The 23,164-nt window shown below is 44.7% G+C and overlaps 2 protein-coding genes across 3 annotated transcripts in view; one reads left to right on the forward strand and one right to left on the reverse strand.

Moving 5' to 3' along the window:
• Positions 1-23,164, forward strand: part of ARHGAP25 (Rho GTPase activating protein 25) — an 86,805-nt gene that overhangs the window by 13,071 nt on the left and 50,570 nt on the right. The gene's annotated exons all lie outside the window — the stretch shown is intronic.
• Positions 4,970-6,738, reverse strand: LOC106730697 (ATPase ASNA1). The gene is given in 2 exon segments (XM_032497937.1): positions 4,970-5,880; positions 6,630-6,738. Coding segments are annotated over 2 exon segments (1,020 nt in total).

Here is a 23,164-nt window from a genome sequence, read left to right on the forward strand (position 1 = left end):
CTATTCTGATTAAATGCCAATAGAGGGCGCTCGAAGACAATGCAGTTAAATTTTTACCACTACACGGGCGTTTCCGTTGTTGTTCTCCAGAAAGCTTTGGATTTAACCAGACTCTGATCAGCACAAAGTTATCCCCATATCTCATCCTTCTGTGGCCTAAAATGCCCAGCATTACAATGAAAGCGACTGATGATTTAGTCACCTCTGTGTCTACAGATACAAAGTGAGGTTCCAGATAAAAAGTGTTTCTTGAGAGAAAAATACACACACAAACCTGTCTCCACTTAACTAAGAAAACAAGCTTGAGTGTAGGGGAGAAGGGCAGGTGGTGGTGGAGTCTTTAAGAACACAGTCCATGAAGTCAGATAAGCTTGGGTTTGACTTCCAGCTCAGCCTTTTATCAAAGGTGACTCTTTGACTTTGGTCAAGTACCTTTTTTCTCTCTGTGCCTCCGTTTTCTCATCTGAAAAATGAGGGCATGTCCATCAACAGATGAGTGGATAAAGAAGACGTGGTATATAATATACAATGGAATATTACTCAGCCATAAAAAGAATGAAATGATGCCATTTGCAGCAATATGGATGGGCCCTAGAAATGATCATACTAAGTGAAATAAGTCAGAAAGAGAAAGACAAATATATGATATCACTTATGTGGAATCTTAAAAAATGACACAAATGAACTTATTTACAAAACAGAAGGAGACTCACAGACATAGAGAGCAAATTCTGGTTACCAAAGGGGAAGCAGGGGGAGGGATAAATTAGGAGCTGGGATTAGCAGATGAAAACTACTGTATATAAAATAGATAAACAATAATGTCTTAATACAGAGAACAGGGAACTACATTCAATATCTTGTAATAATCTATAATGGAAAAGAATATGAAAAAGAATATATACACACACATATATGTATATAACTGAATCATTATGCAGTACACCAGAAACTAACACAACATTGTAAATCAACTATACTTCAGTTAAAAAAAATGGGAGCATTAATCCTGCTCACTTTATAGAGTTGTTATAAGACTCAAATACTGTGTGTACAAGTCACTCAGCATAGTGTCTGACAGTAGGTTGTGAACACCATCATTTATTTCTTTTAAAAAAAAAATTTCTTTGGGGGGGGTAATTAGGTTTATTTATTTATTTTTAGAGGAGGTGTTGGGGATTGAACCCAGGACCCTGTGCATAGTAAGTATGTGCTCTGTTACTTGAGCTATACCCCCCCCCCCCCATCATTTCTTGCCTAGTCTTCTGCCACTGTTTGCAGACCTAGTCTTCCTGCCTCCACGCTTGCCCTGAACCATGTATGCTCTGCACCATGGTCAGATTCGATATCTTTTAAACGCAGAAATCAAGTTATGTCATGTCTTTTTTAAAACCTTCGGTGTGTGTAGAATGAGATTCCGAGGCTAGCGATCCCTGCCGATGGGGTCTGACCCCAGCCCTTGTCCCCAGCCCGTCTGCCGGTCCCGCTCCTCTCACACCACCCCTCAGCCACTCCCACCTCCTGGTTCCGTAAACACTTGGTGCTCAAGGCTGCCTCAGGGCCCGGCTGCGGTTACCTCCCTGACGCATCCTTCCCCAGGTCTCACCACTCCATTCAGCTTCAGTTCGAATATTAGCTCTTCAGAGAGGTATTCCCTGACCACAGTATCTAGAATAGCCCCCACTACCCCAGTCTTCTTTTATCCCATGACCTTATTTTATTTTCTTGCATGTCTGTGGCCTCCAACCCCCACCTCCACCCCAGACCGGACGCTCCTTGAAGGCAGGGCTTGTCTGTCTCCTTCACTTTTAGGTCAGCGCTGCCAAGAACAGGGGCTGGCATACAGCTGGCGATCAAGATTTTTGTGGACTAGCTGGGGGTTGCCCTGTGGCCTCCGCAAACTTTCCTCCACCCCAGGGAAATCAGTAAGTTAAAATAAAACCAATGCTTGTTTTTCTCTGCTGCCCTTCCTGGTGTGGAGCCGATGGTTTGATCCAGAGAGACACTGCTGACTTTCTTTTGGAGCAGGAAGTAGGACTTTTGGTTTCTGAAACTAATTTGGGACAGCATGTAGGTGACCGAGGGTTAGCTGTTCTCGGGGAAAGGTCAGGATTTAAGTCACAGGGCTGAGGCTGCTGAACAGGGTGATAAGGATGGCTTCTTGCCCCTATAATCAGAGTCTTTAAAAAAACTGAATTATAGTTGATGTACAATATGACATACATCGCCAGTGTACAGTATAATGATTCACAATTTTAAAAGTTTATACTCCATTTACAGTGACTATGAAGCACTGGCTACATTTCCCATGTTGTACAATATTTCCTTGTAACTTATTTTATACCTAGCCGTTTGCACCTCTTAATTCCCAGGGTCTTCCTGATGTCTGAGACTAACCTGTGGCCAAGAAATTAATTCCTCCACGTCAGACTCAGGGACTGGGGAGCCGTGTTCACCAGCCCCACTCCATTCACCTCCTCTCTTTAAGCTGGACACCAGTCCCTTCTTCAGCATCCGGGGAGCTCCTAACTCAGATGCAAAGCAGTTTTTCTCAGGAAATGGAAACATGAAGATTGCACATTCGTGTTGTCACAAGGTCAGTGAGTACAGGTAGGCAGCTGAGATGAGGGATGAGAGAGAGCAGGGGAGAGGAGAAAGGAGGACAGAGATTGGGAGCCACCCCATAAAGGCAGGTGGAGGGAGGAGCAGGAGGGGAAACTGGGGAATGTGAGGTGAGTGGAGGCTGTGGGGGAGGATGCTCTGCAAAGCCCCTCAAGCTGCCTTTCACCGGCCACCAACCAGCAGCCAGACTGAGCTTATCAGCCACAACTTCGGAAAGTAATTACGCTGTCAGGCAATTCCTGATAACAAAACAGGCTGTGATGGCTACTGTGGACTGTTGCACTGAAACGTTATTCAGCCTTCCCTCTCTTTGGAGAGACTGAAAAGCCCAAGCCAAGATTTCTCAGACTCCCTTGTAGCCAGGATTCTACAAATCGATTACATTCTGCCTGATGGATTCACTCGGAGATCTGGAAGATGGAAGTCAAGTGAGGGGCGTCTCTCTGTGGCTCCCTCCCGGCTGTTACTGGCAACCAAGATAGGATCACATGAGGCTTGTGGGCAGATCTCCAGGGCCCGCTCTCCAGCGTCTTGGGCACAAAGGCAGGGGGAGGGACCTTACATGTGGAATTTCCCCAGAGATGGTAAGTCTCTGAGGGAATCAGGTCTGGTTTGCTCCGGGGCCTGGAGCCAGTTCCTCCAAATACTATGTAAGCACCTGAATCCTAATACGGCCGTTCCTACTTTGCACACTGCACGCTGATGGATACATTGTCGTGTGTCACCACTGTGGTTTGCACAGAACTCTTATCATCTTATCCACCCAGAAATGCCCATTTTATAGACTCTTCTACCAAATACATCTCCCCAGTCCCCAGTGCCATTGACTTCCCAGCAGCTAATTAGTGCCTGAGCAAACTATAGCCCTCGGGACACTCCTGCCATTCAAAAAGTTACAAGAGGTTCACCGACCAGTAGGAAAATCACCTGCAGTATACCCAGCTAGCACTTCTGTGGGTCCTTCGGGGAGAGAGGGTCACCATCCAGTGGCCTTCCATTTCTAGATGTCTCTCTCCGTTCACTCCCGCCATTGTCCACGCCCCTCCCTGCTCTACCGAGTGGCCAAGATCCTCTACCCAGGGTTGGCTGCATGGGTGTGTGGCCTGGGCAGCCACTCAGGGCCCTCAGCTCAGAAGGGTCCTGCACTTGGTTAAACCCTCTGCTGTCGCCATCTTGAAATTCTTAATTACTTTAGAACAAGGACACCACATTTTAATGCCGTACTGGGGGCCACAAATTATATAGTTGACTCTCGTGTTCTTCCATCTTGTGCCCCAGGACTGGGGTCGTTGTTGAGCCAGACCTTGACCTGTTGACCAGGACCTCTTCCTCCCCCGAGCAGAGCACATGAGTCCTGTCCGCTCTCTCTTCTACTTGTCCTCTCAAGTCCTCCTACTGGTCTTACCTCCATTTCATGCTCAGGTTACTGGGAACCTCCTCACCACTGTCCAGCCTCCAGTTCTCACTGTCTGTAACTTACTGTCCCCAGTGCTTGCACGTGTTGGTAGTTTCATCGATCAGGAGATCACCCCAGAGCTCCAGGGAATCCCAGGAAGGTGGCATTAGGTTCTTGAGCTGAAACGTCCCTACCCCTCTTCCAAATCATTGGTTCTCAACTTGGAATTTTTAAAGGTTTTAAAGGTTTGGGGTGTCCTAGAAGGGCTTACTTTTGGAATAAGTCTGTAGACTCCTGAATTTGAAGACCACGTCTCTTTCCATGTGTTTTACCTGTTCACATTGTCCATTTCATCCCCAAAGGGATTAAGGAAAGCTCATTGCCAGTGAGAGCCCAGAGACAGGTAGGATTTGCACGTTCACTGGGTGAGGTGGGGCTGCTGACCTTGTCCCATCCCATCTTCTCCTCACTCCCAACTCAAGCCTCTTGGCTGGTCTGCCAGCGACTCTGGATGGAAACCAGAGGGGAACGGGAAACTCTCAGGGACCCAGTGCTAAGGGTGAAAAGAGAAGACGAAAGGTGCATAGCATAAAGTGATCCTCACTGTCTTCTTTATCCAAAGTAGCCATCCGTACCCAGGTGTAGCCCAGATACAGCATAAAAATAGACAATTAGAAAGGATGGTTGTGAAGCAAGGACAAATTATTTTGTATTTTCCCTCCTTATTAATTTTTTTTTTTTTTTTAGTTTAAGATCATTTTATTGAGAAGGGAGAGGCAGGGGAGAGGTGGGGGGGGAGCTCCCCCAGCCCCACCAGGGGGAAAAGACCCCCTCCCCGCCTCCCACCCCCCAAATGGCTCCCCCTGTACTACGGGGGAACTCTGTGCAAACTCTGCCCCGGGAGGGTAAAGGGTGGGTGTGAATTGGCAGCAGCTGGGGCTGGTGTTGGTGCTACTGGGCACTGGGGGGCTAGTAGGGCTCCAGGAGGAGAGCAGAGAAGGTGTTGACCTTGTCTGCCCCCCGAACCTCATGGGGCAGCAATGGCAGCTTCACAATGTGGAAGTCTTCGTACAGGTCCTCCATCTGGTCCAGGTACTTGGCCTGGATCTTGTGGCGAGCCTCACACATCTTGCAGGGTTTCTTGGGATCAGGGAAGACGAGCTGGTTGACGATGATGTTGTGTGTGTCAATCTTGCACTTGGCCAGCTCCTGGATCAGCCGCTCCGTCTCATACAGGGAGAGGAACTCGGCGATACACACACAGATGAAGGTTGTCTGCTCAGGGTCCTTGAACTGCTCGCTGACGGAACGGATGACAGGCAGCGTCTCCTCCAGCTTGGAGGCCAGCTGGTCTGCGTTCACGTCTCCCAGGCCCAGCATGTTGCACATCTGTGAGATGAATGGGCTGATCTGGTTCTTGATCTGCATGAGGCGGCCGAGTCCCCGCTCAACAATGGTGGGGAAGTTGAGCAGCCTTAGCGTGTGGCCTGTGGGCGCCGTGTCAAACACCACCACTGAGAAGTTCATGCCCTTCACCAGCCTCATGACCTCTGCATAGCTCATGGCCTCGTCGATGCCTGGGAAGGCGCTCATCGCTTCCTGCATCATCTTCTTGCCCATGCTCAGCATGTTGTCCTCCTCAAAGAACTCGTCTGTCAGCTCTGCCACGCCCAGGCTGGGGTCAATCTCCATGGCAAAGAGGTTGTCATAGCCTTTGACCTTGGTAGGCACCTTGGAGAACTTCTGGTCAAATGCATCGGAGATGTTGTGGGCTGGGTCGGTGGAGATGATCAGAACACTCTCCCGCCCCTTGGACAGCTGGACTGCTAGGCTGCAGCAGGGAGGTATAGCCACAGGGTACTCTCACTGCCATCAAAGTGTTGAAGATTAAACTGCAAAAAAGTTCAAAAAAAAAAAAAAATACACAGCATGAATAACTATGAGTAAGGAGACATCCGGGCATTTGGCGCCTCCGGGAGGACAGTCAGGGACTTATGATCCTCGAATTGGCATAGATTTCCTCTTCCTTGTCTCTTGCCCACGTGGGCTTGATATTTTTCCTTCCTGTTCCAAATGGCTTCAGAGTGGCTCAGGGCTATACCTGTGTTACCCAACAAACATGTTTGTCAGGCTTTTATTCCGTGTCCTTCCCTTTGTGTCTCGTCCTGGGATGGCTTCCAGAAGCCCAATACCCTCCCAAAATTGTATGAAAAACTGTATGTGTACGTGCAGATTCTCAAAGGGGTCTGTAATCGTACAAAGGCGCCAACCGCTGCTTTATGTTTCGAAGCACAAAGGAACCCTCAATAAGGAGCCTGTGATCATTAGACACAACGGGTGGGCACAAGGCTCCCGTCATCGGTCCTGCCCAAACGTGTTTTCTGGGTGTCGTGTGTACAGAGAGGTGGCGTCAGAGGAGGCTGAATGGAGCGAAAAACACTCCCAAGGCCCCTTAGTCCACAGCTTTTTCCTGGTCCAGTGTTCCTGGGACAATGTGAGGGTGAACAAGGAGACGATTAAGTGGGAAATTCCTGGAATTGCTTCTTGTTGCTGACCCCCAGGCCCCGGCCAGGCACCGGACGGCAGTCCGGTCGTTGATGTGGAAGCTGACTGCGGCCACCAGAGGGCAGCACACTCAGCTGCCGCCGGGATGGGTCAGCGGGCCCCGCCAGACCTCTGATGCTTCGCCAGAGGCTGAGCAGGTGCCCTGGGGAGGCCATTTCATTAGCTTCAAAATAACATGAGCTTGTGCTGGAGATGCTTGATTTGGGCCCCCACTTACTGCATCCGGGTTAAGAATTTACTGCCCTTTTTTTTTTTATCTCACTTGGGCCTGATATCATCAAGTTCAGGGAGCCGAATTCCCTTGCACATCCTGCCAGCTCTAAGGGGGTAAAACGTAGGACCAACCTAAGTCCGCAAAACTCATTACAGTTCGTGGAATCAATAGTGCAAACCGTAGCCTGTATGTTATGGTTCCATTTGTTCTGTAGTCGTATAAGAGCCTCAAACTCTGGGGAGGGTACAGCTCAAGAGGTAGAGACATGCTTAGCATGCATGGGGCCCTGGGTTCAATCCCCAGTACCTCCTCTAAAAATAAAATAAGCAAATAAGCCTAATTACCTCCCCCCACCCCCCAAAACAAAAACAAATAAAAATCCCCACAGACTCTTCAAGCTAAAAAGGGAAGAAGAGAATTCCATTCTGAGGAGACACCTGCCATTATTTCCACCTCCAAGGGACTTGAGGCCCATGGTCATTTATTTAATGGTCATCACTTTACAGGTACGTTTATGACCCTCTTTGGGAGCAGTTTTCCCAGCTCCCCGCCTCAGAGGGCTTCCAGTCCATCTCCATGGGTGGCCACAGGCCTGGCCTCTGAAAGCCTGCCCCTGGACAGAGTTGCCTGGGGCAGGGTGAACAGCAGACTCGAGCTACAGCTCGCTGGTTTTCTCTCAGCCTGAGGTTCACAGAGAACGGGCACCTGGAACTGAGCCCTGCAAATCGTAGGGCACTAAGAGGGAGGCCCTTGAACTTCGTCAAGAGCTCAAAACTTGCAAAATCGACCTGGATTTCGAATTGTCCCGAGCCATGATAAGTTTCCCCTAGATTTCCTTAGTTTTTTGAAATAACATGTTAGCCTTAAGAATTACACACTCATGCACATATGCGCATTATTTTTACATAGGTACGTGTGTGTCTATATTTATAGCAGGGTTTCTCAGCCTCTGCACAATTGCAGTTTTGGGCCAGAAAACTGTGCTGTGGGCGCTGCCCTGTGCACCGTAGGGCATTTAGCCATGACCCTGGACTCCTCCACCTCATGGCCATAGCAGCCCTCCTAGCTGTAACAACCGAAATATCTTTAGATATTTGTGAATATCCCCGAAGGGGTTAAGAACCATTGATTGACGTACCTATTGGTCTATCTGTCTATGTGTCTGTCTATCTATCTATCTATCTGTTTTCTATCTATATTAAACCAGCTTGATCCAGAATCTGCTTTCTGCAGCTGCCCCCATTCGACTAAGACAATGAGAAAACATGGATGCGTTATGTAAATTGCTCAAATATGAACACAGCAAGTTAACAGCAGAATCAGGCCGGGGTAATTAGGTCTCCTGGACACCACCCAGTTGGCTTTGTACTACTTGCCACAGGAGAATTCCTTTTCGGGGTCTCTAACCCCATCAGCTTGCCTGTCATTGCCCTCTCCCTTGTGCTAAAACCCAGTACCATCGGAAGGAGGACGTTGCGCTGATGGAAGGAAACACCCTGGCGACATCCTCTTATTAGTCTGGGACTCCAAACTGAATCATCTGGGTGGGGGTCATGGCCAGACTTTTTTCATAGGCGTGTGGGCCTGTTGCTGCGGATGGCGTGCCACGAGGAAGACAGGCTTTGGAAGGGGCGCCACCGCCCACTCTGGGACCCTGGTCCCCTGCCATCGGGGGGAGATTTAGCGAGGTGTTTTCATCTTCCTTACATTCCCATGTTTTCTGAGGGCACTCACCTCGCCCAAGTCACTGTGGGGTGGCAGAAGTCACTTTTATTTCCACTTAGAACTTACATTAGCTATGGAAAATTTCGAAGGTCAGGAGGAAGTGAGGATGTCAGATGGTTCTGTGTAACAAACGTGCAACACATGTGAGCAGATGAAAAAATTATTTTGAAATTGATGTCTAGTAAAATGTATTTGCTTTGGTCTTCAGTTATATGAGTTTTGGCAAATGCTGAGAGTCACGTGATAACCACAACACTCAAGATAGACAACAAGTCCATCGTCGTCTTTTTTTTTTTTTTTGAGTTTCATGTTTAAGAGCAGTTTTGGGTTCACAGCAAAATGTAGAAGATTTCCCATATACTCCATGCCCCTACTCATGCATGGCCTACCCCATTATCAGTATCTTCACCAAAGTGGGATTCTTTTTTTTTGGCGTATGGTGGGGCTCCCAATTTCTTTTATTTATCTATTTATTTATTTTTATTGAGGTACAGTCAGTTTACAATGTTGTGTCAATTTCTGGTGTACAGCACAATGCTTCCATCCTACGTGAATATACATATATATTCATTTTCATGTTCTTTTTCACCATAAGCTACTACAAGATAACGGATATACTTCCCTGTGCTATACAGTATAAACTTGTTTATCTACTTCATCATCGTCTGTTTTTGCCAACCCTAACCCTGGGCAACCCCTCATCTGTTCTCTGTCCATACAGTTTTGCTTATTCCAAAATGTCATATAAATGGAATTGTACAGTATGAAACCTGTCGGGTTGGAGTCTGATTTATTTTATGCAGCAGAATACATTTGAGATTCATCCTTGTTACTGCCTGTGTCAACAGTTATGTCCTTTTCTTTTGCTGAGTAGTATTCCATTGTATGGATTAGCCATTCATCAGTCGAAAGAGACTGGGGCTGCTTCTGATTTTGGGAGATCATGAATCAGCTGCTCTAAATATGTGCTTACAGGTTTTGGTGTGGATATAATATCTTACTTCTCTTGGATAAATTTTGAGTAGGCAAGGGTAAGGGTACATTTAACTTTGTAAGAAACTGCCAAATTGTTTTCCAAAGTAGCTGCACCATTTTGTATTCCCATCTGCCATGTTCTAAAGTTCTCGTTGCTTCTCATCCTTACCAGTCCTGGATACTATCAGTTGGCTTTTAAGTTTTACTTTCAGTCCTTCTAATACGTTTGTAGAGGTACCTCATTGTGGTTTTATTGTACGTTTTCCTAAGGGTTGATGATGTTTGGCATCTATTCACTTGGCGAAGTTGCTGTTCAGTATTTTGCCCATTTAAAAAAAAATTGATTTGTTTGTCTATTTGTAGCTGAGTTTTCAGAGGTTTTTTTTTTTGGTTTTTTTTTTTTTTTTTTTTTTTTTTTTTTATGGTCTGGGTACAATTCCTTTGTCAGATAGTGATTTTCAATGATTTTCTTCCAATCTGTGGCTTGCTTTTCATTCTCTGAGTGCCTTTCAAAGAGCAAAAAGGTTTAATTTTGACAAAAGCTAGTATCGGTTTCTTCTCTTATAGACTGTGCTTTTGGTGTAAGAGTAGTTTTTGATAATCCCAACCCAGGAGAGTCCCTGGATCTCAAATATGTTTTGTAAGTTTTGGAGACTCTCTGAGTCTCCCATTCAGCTCCTGCCCGCCGTGCTTCGCACACATTGTCTTTCATATTTCCTCTGCAGTGCTGCCCACTGTGAACACACCCACACACCGAAGCCTTACAAACACAGATTTCCTGTGTCACCCTGAACCCTCAGCCCTCCCTCTCCAGGCCTCCTCCCAGAGATCACGGAAGTCACATTTTCCAAAGTATTTTGTATCATGAGGGGGAATGTGCTGCAACATTGGAACGGTCAGTGCTATTTTTATGGTCAAACACTCTGGAATGTCATTGTGGAGGCTCGCTCTCAAAATTTTGTGAGTAGAAGTGGTGCTCTGGAAACTCATCCCCCTCAAACACATCCATCCCTCATACGACAAAACTCATGCTATTTATCAATGGATTTCTAACGTTCAAGTGAATTAATTAGCGATGTTTATCCATTTGCACTTTGAAACATCTCTCCATATATAAAAAGGAACAGACGTTTCCCGGGGCTGTTCTTAAGTCTGGGTATGACTTCCTCCCACTTCTCTTAGGTCTGATTTGAAGCCCTCCCGTTTCGCAGTCGTTGCAATTAAAGACATGCCAGAAAAGTGAAGGAGAGGGGAAGGGTGGTGTGAAAGATTTGAAGGAGAAAAAAATATATATATGATCAGTTCTTGAGCATATGCAGTAAATCCTGTCTTCCAATTTTTAAATTCCATATTAAAATGTTTACTGTTTCTTTTCTGAGTGTGGCCCATGCTTGTTCATTAAACATGTCAGTGATTTTATGTCCATTTAGTGCATATGTTGAGTTTAGGGGAATTATTTCCTTTCGATAAAACCCAACACAAATATTATTAGTGATTTTTCATCTTAAAAAGGTCTTTTATGCTATAAGATGTGCCAGACCGCAGGGACTCGGAACCAGGAGCAAATCCTGCATGTCAGGGTATCGGTCACCAAGTCGCCCACGCGTAGTTCCCCTTCTTCCGCATCCTGTTTGTCCGTGCCGTGCTTCCTGCCGCTTCAACTTCTGCACCGACGACTTCAAGCCTTCGTTTGTCCTTCAGCAGCCATCGGCTCAAAGCAAACAGGTGGATAAAGACCCAGGAAAGAAGAATGATTCTTCTCATTCTTCTATGAGCAACAGGAGACTCCGTGCAGAGGCTGCCAGGGGTGGCCGGCCACAAAGAGAGGTGTCAGGCAGAGGTCTGTGTCCGCCCGCCGAGACAGCCCCCTTCAGACAGAGGCACCGCGCTGCTCACAGATGCTTCCAAAAGAAATCCTAACATTTTTGCGACGACCTTGGGCGATAATAGGGAAACCCCCTAGAGCATTTTTTTTCAGATAGCTGATAAAGTTTGACAGCTTTGAAGAGCAAACAGACCTGCAGGATGTCAGTGGCAGAGTCACAGGGGAAATGCTGCCTTCTGCAAAGCCTCACTCGAGTACCATGAAGCAGTAGCCTGAAATGAGTAGAAATGTGGTAAATAACACTATTTTATGAAAAAATAAAATCTCAGTGATTTCCCCCATCAGTAGCTCTGAGCAAGACTTTTTTTTTTCTATTGATTTATGTTTCATGAATTTTATTTTAATTTTTTATTTTTGGTATTTCAAAATTTATTTTGATCTTATGTTTATACTTTTTCCTTATGAACAAGTAGAAAGGAATAGTATTTTTTCTTGCCAGCAAAGATGCAATTCCACTGTGATATAAAATGATGTATTTCACTCTAAAAATGTAGCTCCAGTTGTAAAACTAATTATGTTCTTTTTTCTAATCTTGTTTTTTTTTTTTTTTTTTTTTTTTTTTGATGAGAGGAAGGTAATTTGGTTTATTTATTTATATTTGGAAGGAGTACTGGGGATCGAACCCTGGACCTCGTGCATGCTAAGCATGCACTCTACCGCTTGAGCTATACCCTCCCCTAATTATGTTCTTTTTTTATGGATCATAGATCCATGGAAGACAGATGTTCATCAAACTTTTGGTTATGATTTGTGTTCACCAAACCTCAGGCTCACACATACTGAAAGGAGTTGATAAGTCACATTATGCAATGGGAATGTAAAATTCAGTTTTATCCATGTAAAAAGCACTCAAGGAATATTTGCTGGGTGAGAAAAATACAGACAGCAAATTTTTCTATACTGTTCGGGTGGTGTATCTGAATATCATAATACATTCTAATATGCTACATACATCACAAACCCAGCCATAAGAACACACTTAAGATCTCCAAAATCAACCTCTGAAGGGAACACCAAGGCCAAATACTTCTTAGACTTTCATTTCACTACATTAGTAAAAATGTCCTGTGGGAATGGAAAGTCCCCAGCTCATTTTGCATTTCCAATTGTTTCATGAATTTTGGAATGTTTTCTTCTGTCAGTCCTCAAAATATGTTTCACTGAATTGCAAAATGTCACAGCAATGGAAATTCTCACACGTTCCTCAGCCCTCAATTTTATCACACAGTAGAAGTGTCAGAAATTTTCTGCCGCATCATTTTCTGGTTTTTTTTTTGCAGCGTCTCACCCGTACTCCATCACTTTTCTTTACACAGTGAGAACACCAAACACTTGACCTTGCTCCTAAGAACTTCTTTCTTGAAGTTTTCAATAGTTGAATTTTCAGCAACATAGAGCATTTTCTCAGTTCCCGCCCTTTGGTTTGAAACAGACATTCTTCACCACCTAAGAAAGTAGTCTGTCCTTGATAATTAATTTTGTGGTATAAATCGATACTGAAACTTATCAAACGTAAATCCTTTGAAAACGTATGGCTTTTCAATTCTTTCACCCATTGCTGTAATAAACCATTTAATAGTTTCCCTAATACGGAAGTATCCTTGACATTTCTGGAGTATTCTAGACACTTGAGCTACCTGAGTGACAAAACAGGAAAATCTCTAACTTTGTGGAGTTTATGATCTATTTAAAATGATCTTTATAAGATGAGTTAGGATTTGTTCCTTGCACAGCGATCAACACCATTTGGTTTTAGAACAATTTCATCTTTCCAGAAAGTTCCCTTCTGCCCATTTGCAGTCAACCCCTGTCCTCATCCTCAGCTCCAAGCAACCGCTGATCTGCTTTCTGTCTCTGTTATGTTGCCCTTTCTGGGTGCTTCTTATAAATGGATTTGCAATAGGCTGTCTTTTGCATTCAGCATCTTTCACTTAGCGTAACGTCCTTGAGGGTCACCATGCTGCAGCATCAGTACTCCGTTCCTTCTTATTTGGGGGCAGTGTTGTGTTGTACGGCTTTGCCGCATTGTGTCCATCCATCCAGCGGCTGGTGGACTCTGGATCGTTTCCAGTTTGACCATTATGAAGAACGCTGCTGGGAACGCTTGCTTACAAAAATCTGTGGACATATGCTTTCGTTTCCCAGGAGTACATTCCTAGAACTGGGGTTGCTGGGTGGCACAGTGAGCTTACACCTAACTTTTAAAGAAGCATTCAATTTATGGAGCACAGATCCCCTTCTGTTATGGGGAGTCTCTTTTTTTCTCCTCAGGGCAGCCCCAGGTCAGCTGGGAAAGTGCCCCCTGCTCTCATTGGTTCGGTGGCCCAGGTTAGGAGCCAGCAAGACTGGACACCGACTGATCTTCCCGTGGGACTTCCAGCCCCTGGAGAAGGGTGGAGGTGGTGCCCAGCCAGGCCTCTGTCCTGGGAGCACTCTGGGCGCCTCCCTCTGTCCCCCCACGACCCCCAATGCTGCTGTTCTTCTGTAGGAGTTGGTCCAGGTTCTTTTGGCTTTCAGTCTCCCACCATGGATGACTGCTTCTCCACATACACGGAACTGAGGTTTGGTCGGCTCTACTCTCAGTTTAGCCCTGCGCAGCCTCCAGCTTATAGAAATCCTCCGCCCCACAAATAGCATGTACATAGCATCCTTCTTTACTTTCGCTTTCATTTTACATTTCCTCCTATTATTACTAGAGTAATTCTTTGATCATGTCCATGGAAATTTGGAAATGGGGCTGTTACATCATGGGATCAAACCAACCAGAATTCCAGGGGCTCTTTCCTTCTCAGGCTCCCTCAGGCATTCCCGCTGCCTCCTCTCTCTCCTCCGTCTGCCTCTTCTTCATCCCAAAGGGCTCATTCAGGTTCTATGGTTTCTGTGATGTCTTGGCTGATAGCTCCAAACCATACTGATCACTCCCACTTCCCTGAGCACTTGCTCTCTCATTTTGTTTCCCAAATAATGAGTCCCTCATTTCTGCTCCCCCTTACCCTAATTGTATACCTATGCGTACCTCATGCATTAGTAGAAACTATCCAACTGCAGAAAGTAGAAAAATTTGGGGGCTGAGAAGGACCTCAGCATGCATCTTGTTCAACCATCTTATTTTATGTATGTAGAAACTAAGACCTGTCGAAGTTATTCTTGTTAATGACAATAATATTATCTATACCTGCTTTATGTTTCATAAAGAACATTGTGATCCCATCAGATAGGGAAGGGCGATTTGCCCAAGATGACATAGCTAGCTTTGGAAATGCTCGATTTCAAAACGTCCGGAATTCACTTGGGTGTAGATTATGGAAATTCTTCCTTACATTGTTCCTAACAGGTTCCCCTCTGTCATTTCTTTCTTGATTGACTTAAGTCTTAAAAACTTTAAATTGGGAGACTCAGCCTGCAGATCCTTGAAGAAAAAGCTGACATAGAGCTTTTATAAATAACTTTTGTTTTCTTTATGAGAAAAAGCAGGTCGAAGACATAAAAATTACCCAGAATCCCACCTCTCAGGAGAATGACCTATAACCCTACACCAGTCTGGCGTGAATTTTGACATTATATTTTTCTTTGCAACACCACACATGATTTTCCTACGCTGGAATATGTGTGGATACATATGCATGTGCACTTTTTTTTTTTTTAAAACAAAATGGAGTCACCCTGTATATATGATTTTAGAATAAACAGTTTTTAACCTAAATACATAAATTCAGTGTTTCGCCATGTCATTGTAACCCAGTAAAGCAACATCTTCAAGGCTACGTAAGTTTTGACTTTATGGGCATACCATACTTCATTCAACCAATTCCATGTTGTTGGACATTTATTTGTTTCTATTTTTGAAGCAATATGCTGCAGTGAATATCCTTGTAAATAAACTTAAGATACATACCTTATTATCTCCTTAACTAAATTAGTAGAAGGCTTCTTGGTCAAAAGGGCATGGATGTGTTTGCAGATGTTGATGTATAAAGCCTGGTTTAGAGTTAGAGAGATATATCCAGAAAGATGATGGGTCTGTCATGTCCGGGAGCTAAGGTATCATTCAGAATAAATTGACCATGCAGCCAGTTGAACTGTCAGCCCTTGAGTAAGAGTCATAGTGGCTTTTGCCTACCTCCGAGATGGGAGGGAAGGGGCGCAGGGTGCAACCATTCAAAGAATGACATAGTAATTGAGGATAGGACCTAACTAGTTAGAACCGACCCTGCCCAAGATGGTGGAAGATTCGACTTCCAGTAGACCTTGAGCCTCTTGCTAGGCTCATTGTAACACATCAGCTTCCTAAATGACACACCCACAGAGGCCATGACTGTTCCCAGGCTGACCATAAAAGGCCAAAAAGTGAGCAGGGCCCAGTTCCTGAAAATCCTTGCCCCTCTGCGAGAGACAAGAACCTATTCTCTGGCAACACCTCCAACCCCGTATTATCTGGGACTTCTCAGGGGATCTTCTCTAGCCTAATATTGAATTCACAATCTAACCAGGGTGTGCCAAACCATCCGTGTTTGATTAAAAGCACCCTGATTACGTCTTTTGCCAAATTCATTTTTCTTTATCAGTTAAGTAAACACATCACTAGAGACCTGTGGTCTTGGTATAGAACTGAAGTCCCACGTGAGCTTGGCAAATTACGTTAGATGTGTCACACCCCAACAGGATAACACACAAGTGGTTGGCCGAAAGATGTTCAATAGGTCTTTCAAAAGAACTTAGTGTTGGAAATGCATTCAAGATGATTTATTTCCATTCTTTTATTTTACAAATGAGGAAATGAAGGCTTAGAAAGGCCAAGAGGATTACACAGCTGGTTTGTGTCTGAGCTGGAATTTGACCCATCTCTTGATGTCCATGCAGATACAGCTTCCACTGCTCCAGGCCGCCTGCCTGCCTGCCTACGTAATGCAGGGCTGGGGGGCTACCATCAGGTGTCGGCCATCTACCAGGGTCCAGCAGACCACAGACTAGCACTTCCTCCAACTTTTATCATCGTAAACGTTGATCATCTGTCACTCTGTTCTTTCCATTGAGCTTGAACTAGGCTTCAGCCATACATTATTTCCGGTCAGAAAGAATTGCCACACAAGATGAAGCCTCTTTGCCTTCCTAGCAGCAGCTGTTTTTTCAAGATGGGGCTGTCCACTGCTCCTTTTCCGTCCCTGGGGGGGACTATATTGTGTGTGTGTGTGTGTGTGTGTGTGTGTGTGTGTATGTGTGTCTGGACATGTACACACACACATACACACACAGACCATCGCCACCACTAACAGTTGGAGTAAAAGCTGACTTTACAGGAAATATTATCCGTAACTGGAAGTGTCAGGAGTCCCCCAGTTCCTCCCCTTCATTAACTGATAAAGTGACAGCGCTGGGGAAATGGAAGGGCAGGCTCTGTCCGGGAGGGACTGTGTACGTGTGTGGTAAAGCATCTGTGGAACATCATTCCGCTGGGCTCAGAGGAATAACTAACAGGTCTGGAAATGCAGGCCTGGGAAAATGAGCAAGTTGAAGTTCAGGGCAAGAGCTGATGTGTGAAAAAAAAAAATTAAGCCTAATAGAACTTATTTTTTAAAGCCAAGTAGAATTCTGAAAAATGTATTTTTTTATTACACATATATTTCAAACACCAACATGGAGAATGAGTGTAATGAACCACCATGTATATCCATTACTGAAATGCAAAATTATCAAGGTTTTTTTCACATTTGCTTTATCGATCCCTTCCTTTTTTTTTCTTTTCTTTCCGTTGCTAAAATATTTTAGAGCAAATCCCAGATGCTATGTAATTTTATTCTGCATACTTAACTATACATCTTTAGAAATATGGACATTTTATTTTCTAACCACATAGCCTGATCACACCTAAATGAAACTAATTAATAATTTATTGGTATCCTCTATCCATAATCTAATTGCCTCAATTTTTTTTTCAAAAAAGCAAAGTGAGATTTATTAAACAATAGTACACTTTCAAGGGGAGAGCCGGCAGACTCAGGTGAGCAGCTGCTGTCTCAATTTTTAATAGAATCTTTTTATCAGGTTGTAGAGTAAGAGAAGCATATTATGACTTATACACGGGGCTCATCCCTCTTCAAGAATGATTCATTGTTCACACTCTTTTTCTTTATTGAAATATACAGTTTACAATATTGTGTCAATTTCTGGTGTACAGCCCAATGCTTCAGTCATACATGAATGTACATGTATTCATTTTCATATTCTTTTTCACCATAAGCCACCACTAGATATTGAATATATTTCCCTGCGCCATACAGTGTTTTTCTATTTTATGTGTACCTGTCAGTATCTGCAAATCTTGAACTCCCAGTTTACCCCTTCCCACCCCGCTCCCTCCAGTAACCACAAGTCTGTATTCTAAGTCTGAGTCTGTTTCTGTTTTAGATATAAGTTCTTTGTCTTTTTTTTTTTTTAATTCCACATATGAGTGATATCATACGGCATTTTTCTTTCTCTTTCTGGCTTACTTCACTTAGAATGACACTCTCCAGGGCCATCCATGTTGCTGCACATGTCGTTATTTTATCATTTTTTATGGCTGAGTAGTATTCCATTGTATAAATACACAACTCCTTTATCCAGTCATCTGTCGATGGACATTTAGGTTGTTTCCATGTCTTGGCTATTGTGAATAGTGCTGCTATGTGTTCACACTCTTGATAGAATTGTAAGGTTAACAATCACTCTTCCCGAGGACCAGAGAAGGCCCTGGGAACAGGCTGGAGTGACATCTGTCAGCTGGGTAACGGTTTGTAGCTGCATCAAAGCCCAGTGCTGGGTCACTAGTGCCAGCCCCGGAGCACTGGCTGGGTCACTGCTGTGAGATCCTGGAGCCACAGAATGTACCTGGGCTTATAAATACAAATACTTCGAGCATTCTAAGGCACTGCTTATTTATAAATACTAGTGATTAAGCAGAAGCCCTTCACCAAGAACAAATGATTGGCTTTGACAACAGAAGGGTCAACACTTCTTCCAATGCCGTCTGGCTTTAGCCCCCCATGTGAGCAGGGAGTGGAGCTCACTGTGCTAATGTCCCACCATCCTCTATGATGCACAGCCCGTCCTGACATCCATGTCTAGGAAGCCAGTTAGCTTTGTACAGCTAAGCAGCCAGAGCATCGACCCCAAGGGTCCACAGGCCGCCGATTGCCGAATCTTCACTTCACTGTGTGTGGGGAAGAGGCAGCCCAAGAGTGCTCGGTAGGAAGCACTCACAGTTCTGCGAGCTTCTTGTTTTTGTGCTTGGCTTCCTGTTATGCAAAGAGAGGCGGAGAGGGGCCAGTGAAGTGCTGCAACTGATGGAGACACACACCCACAGAAGGAACTGCTGTCAAAGTTCCTAAGAAACACGCAAGCTCCAGATTGTGAACACCGGCGGGGTGGCCCTGGAGAGGCAGGCTGGGTGCAGCAAATTCATAGACTGTAGACCCTGCAAGCTTGAAGGAGAAACAAAAAGCCAGCACCACCCCCACTTCATATGCTCCAGAGACCACATTTTTACTTCTTCCTGCAAAAGACATAGCTACATGTGCCAAGTCCCTTTGCAACGCAGCATTTGCTCTTTTAGGTTGAAAGGCTCACTTGCCCAACAATGAATTTCTACGTATACAGAACAAGGCAAAATTAAACCTGCTCCATTCCTGGGTATGGAGGCAGGTATTCAAAGGGTAACTTTTGATACTTCTTTGAATGAGTTTCTTTGAATTTGTTTCATGGATGGTGTCCCGGGACTTTTGCCTGTGACTTAACTCTGGGTGCACAGAGTGTGCCCCGTGCTGTCCTCAGTCTTACATCTTGTTGACTTTTGTGGGGGGCAAATTTTCTCAAGCCAAAGTTAAAGATAAACCTTAGAATTAAAAAAAAGTTCAGGTTAATAATCACAGGATAAATATATCCTAAAGTCCAAATACCAGGTTTTGAAAGATTTTTCAAGTTCCCCACCCCGCTAAAGGGTGGGTGCTTTAAAATAGAGGGGAGTTTGCCTTGGAGAAGGAAAAGAGAAAAACGGTAGAGATAGTGGGCGTGGAGGTTCTGAAGTTAAAAGAGTGCATTTTCTTCTGGGAAGACCATCTTCCCACAGTCTGAGAGCTGGACAGGCTGAGGGTCTGCACGTGTGGGGCGGGTGGTGTATGTGTGTCAGTGTATGTAGGGGGTGTGTGTGTGTGGGTGTGTGGAGGGGAGGGATGTGTGTAGAGCTGTGTGGGGGGGTGTGGGTGTGTCTGGGTGCATCAGGGTATGTGTGTATGTGTGTGGGTGGTTATGTTGTGTGTGTTGGGGATGGGCGTGCAGGGTGTAGACAACGGTGTACATATCTTTGCTCGCCGTTTCTGGGGAGGCAGCCATAACGGGCCTGCTGTTTCCCAGGCTCCAGGGTGCGGGGCCCACTGTGGGCCGGGGGCTGGGTTGGCTCCATGCTCCTCCCTCCCACGCCTCGGCCACACCGGGCTTTGGTCAGGATCCTCAGGTCTCTTCTAAGGAGCTTGGACAGAGAGGCGTTGACATGTGGCAGGACCACCTAAGATGTCCACTTTCCTGTCGGGGTGTCAGCACAGCCTCGGTGGGGGCTGGAGGTTTCAGTACAACCTCTCTGCCAGTCTTTTCTCGAGGCCTGCCAAGCCCTTCAGAGCTTATGCTGGATGGAAAAATTAGCACGCAGTGGTTTACACATAAGGCGAAGTGGGTGGAGGCCGAGGCAGGTGTCTCCTGTGATGGGCTGCGAGTGGTGGCCTGTCTCTCCTTCACTCACTCTTACTGTCTAACCCTGTGAAGTCTTACACCCCGTTCCCCATCTAGGCCCCTCGCTTTACCACCAGGGTCAGTGCCTTTCTGGGGGCCCAGGGCCTAGGTATGGACACTGGGCTTGGAAATTAGAATTCTCTCTGTGTCACTGGGCAGATCACTTCACGTCCCTGAGCTCCAGTTCCTGGTCTGTAAAATAGATGACAGTGTGGAGCTCCCCGGGAAGAGTTAGCGTGAGTACTCAGCCAGACAGGACTGACAGCGTGCGCGCCTGGCGGCTGGTGCAGGGAAGTGTTCACCAGATAGATCGCCGTGGGTGTGGGTCATCCTACAGCGGGGACTCTCCCTTCCCTGGCCGCTCCGCGTGAGTGGGCACGAGTGAACGTATCTAGAAATGCCACCAAGGGGTAAATCCACCGTTTGCTGTGAATATCAGATGCCTGATGGTGACTCACATATCTCGCTAAACTATTTATTTTACTCAGTTAAGAAACATTTATTGAGGACCTTCAATTGGCCAAATGAACTTCTAGGAGGTGTGGTTAGATTGGTGAAAAAAATGTATACAACCATTATGGAAAACAGTATGGAGATTCCTTAAAAAACTAAAAACAGACTTACCATATGATCCAGCAGTCCCGCTCCTGGGCATATATCTAGAAGGAACTCTAATTCAAAAAGATACATGCACCCCAATGTTCACAGCAGCACTATTTACAACGGCCAAGACATGGAAACTACCTGAATGTCCATCGACAAATGACTGGATAAAGAAGTGTGGTATATTTACACAATGAAATACTACTCAGCCATAAAAATATTAAAATAATGCAATTTGCAGCAACATGGATGGAACTGGAGAATGTCATTCTAAGTGAAGTAAGCCAGACAGAGAAAGAAAAATACCATATGAGATCACTTAGATGTGGAACATTTTTTAAAAGGTATAAATGAACTTATTTACAAAACAGAACCAGACTCACAGACATAGAAAACACACTTATGGTTACCAGGTGGGAGAAAGGAGGGGAGAGATAAATTGGGAGTTTGGGATTTGCAGATAGTGACTACTATACATAAAATAGATAAACAACAAGTTTCTTCTGTACAGCACAGGGAACTATATTCGATATCTTATAGTAACCCATTATAAAAAAGAATATAAAAAGGAATATATGTATGTACAGATATGACTGAAACATTATGCTGTACACCAGAAATTGACACAACATTGTAAACTGGTGATACTTCAGTTAAAAAAAATAAATAATTTTTTAAAAAGAATATAAGGGAAAGCTGAGAGTTTGTTAAGGTTCTTTGTTAAAAAGAACCCATCCTAGGAGTCTTCTGTTTGAACTTTATTCAGCATTATTTTCTATCCATATCATACACACACACACACAACACACACATACATTTTCTTTCTCTTTGTTCCTTCCAATTAACTTTTCTGAGGCAGACACGGTAAGGGTCCTCAAGGTACTGAAATGAGTAAGGCATGGTCCTTGCCCTCAAGAACCTCTCCATGGCTCCAGCATCTTATAACCCGCTGACATGCAATAAAAACACAAAGATATTTATTCCTGAGGCCGTGGGACTTCTGCTCATCTACGTAGCCAAATATCCCTTTCTGGGAGAGAATACTGAGGTCAGAAACTCAAACACTTCTTGAAAAAGGATTTATTTTATTTTTTAAATTTAAAAAAATTTGTACAAGTATTAAAGGTTACACTCCATTTACAGTTATTACAAAATATTGGCTGTGTTCCTTGTGTTGTACAAGACATCCTTGAGCCTGTCTTACACCCAACAGTGTGTACCTCCCACCCCCCCCACCCCTATATTACCCCTCTCCCCTTCTCTCTCCCTACCAGGTAACCACTAGTTTGTTCTCTGTATCTGTGAGTCTGCTTCTCTTCTGTTAAATTCACTGGTTTGTTGTATTTTTCAGATTTCACGTAAAAGTGACATCATACAGTATTTGTCTTTGTCTGATTTATTTCACTTAGCATAGTGCCCTCCAAGTCCATCCATGTTGCTGCAAATGGCATTATTTCATTATTTTTTATGGCTGAGTAATATTCCATGGTATATTTACACCACATCTTCTTTATCTAGTCCTCTGTTGATGGACATTTAGGTTGTTTCCATGTCTTGGCTATTGTAAATAGTGCTGCTGTGAACATTGGAGTGCATGTATCTTTTTGAATCAGTGTTTTGAGGTTTTTGTTTTTGCTTTTGTTTTTGTATTTCGATATATATCCGGGGTGGAATTGCTGGATCATATGGTAGTTTTATTTTTAGTGTCTTAGAGAAACCTCCATACTGTTTTCTATAGGGGCTGAAACAATTTACACTCCCACCAACGATGTACAAGGATTCCCTTTTCTCCGTGTCCTCACCAACATTTGTTATTTATGGTCTTTCTGATGATAGCCATTCTGAGAGGTGTGAGGTGATATCTCATTGTGGTTTTGACTTGCATTTCCTAAAAAGGACCTCTTGCTTTTGAATGGTGCTTTAGATCCCTAAACCCTTTGACAGAACACCTAAGTTTGTGTAAGTGTGCACTGGTTAAGTTTTGGCAGAAAGGGTGAGTAGGGCTGAAACCCAGCCGGTGCTCCTCTCATGAAGCTGTTACCATGGTGAGTGGCTGTATCCATCCATCCCAGAGTGCGGTCTGCTCCCAGAGGACAGTTCCTGTTCTGAGGCTGTGAGACGGGCCAGAACTGGCCCTGGACCTTCGCTTAGCACAAGATGACAGCCTCTCTCCTTTCATTTCCCTTTCAGGCAGCAGCCCCTGCTCCATCGCCAAATTCTTGAGGATAATAGAATTTCTTGCATTTCCTTTCTCCCATGCTTACACCTAGTGCAAGTTCTCTGTGGAGTCCCAAGGGAACTGAGATGCTCTTGTATCTGAGATGTTCTCCAGTGCCTTGAGTTAAAAATGTTTCTCAGTGCTGGTCTCCTCTGGGCTCCGGCTTGTCTCTGGTTTCCAAACATCTATTTCGTTACTTTC

This window comes from Camelus ferus, chromosome 15 (genome assembly GCF_009834535.1).
Source record: "Camelus ferus isolate YT-003-E chromosome 15, BCGSAC_Cfer_1.0, whole genome shotgun sequence".
In the NCBI taxonomy this organism is placed as follows: Eukaryota; Metazoa; Chordata; class Mammalia; order Artiodactyla; family Camelidae; genus Camelus; species Camelus ferus.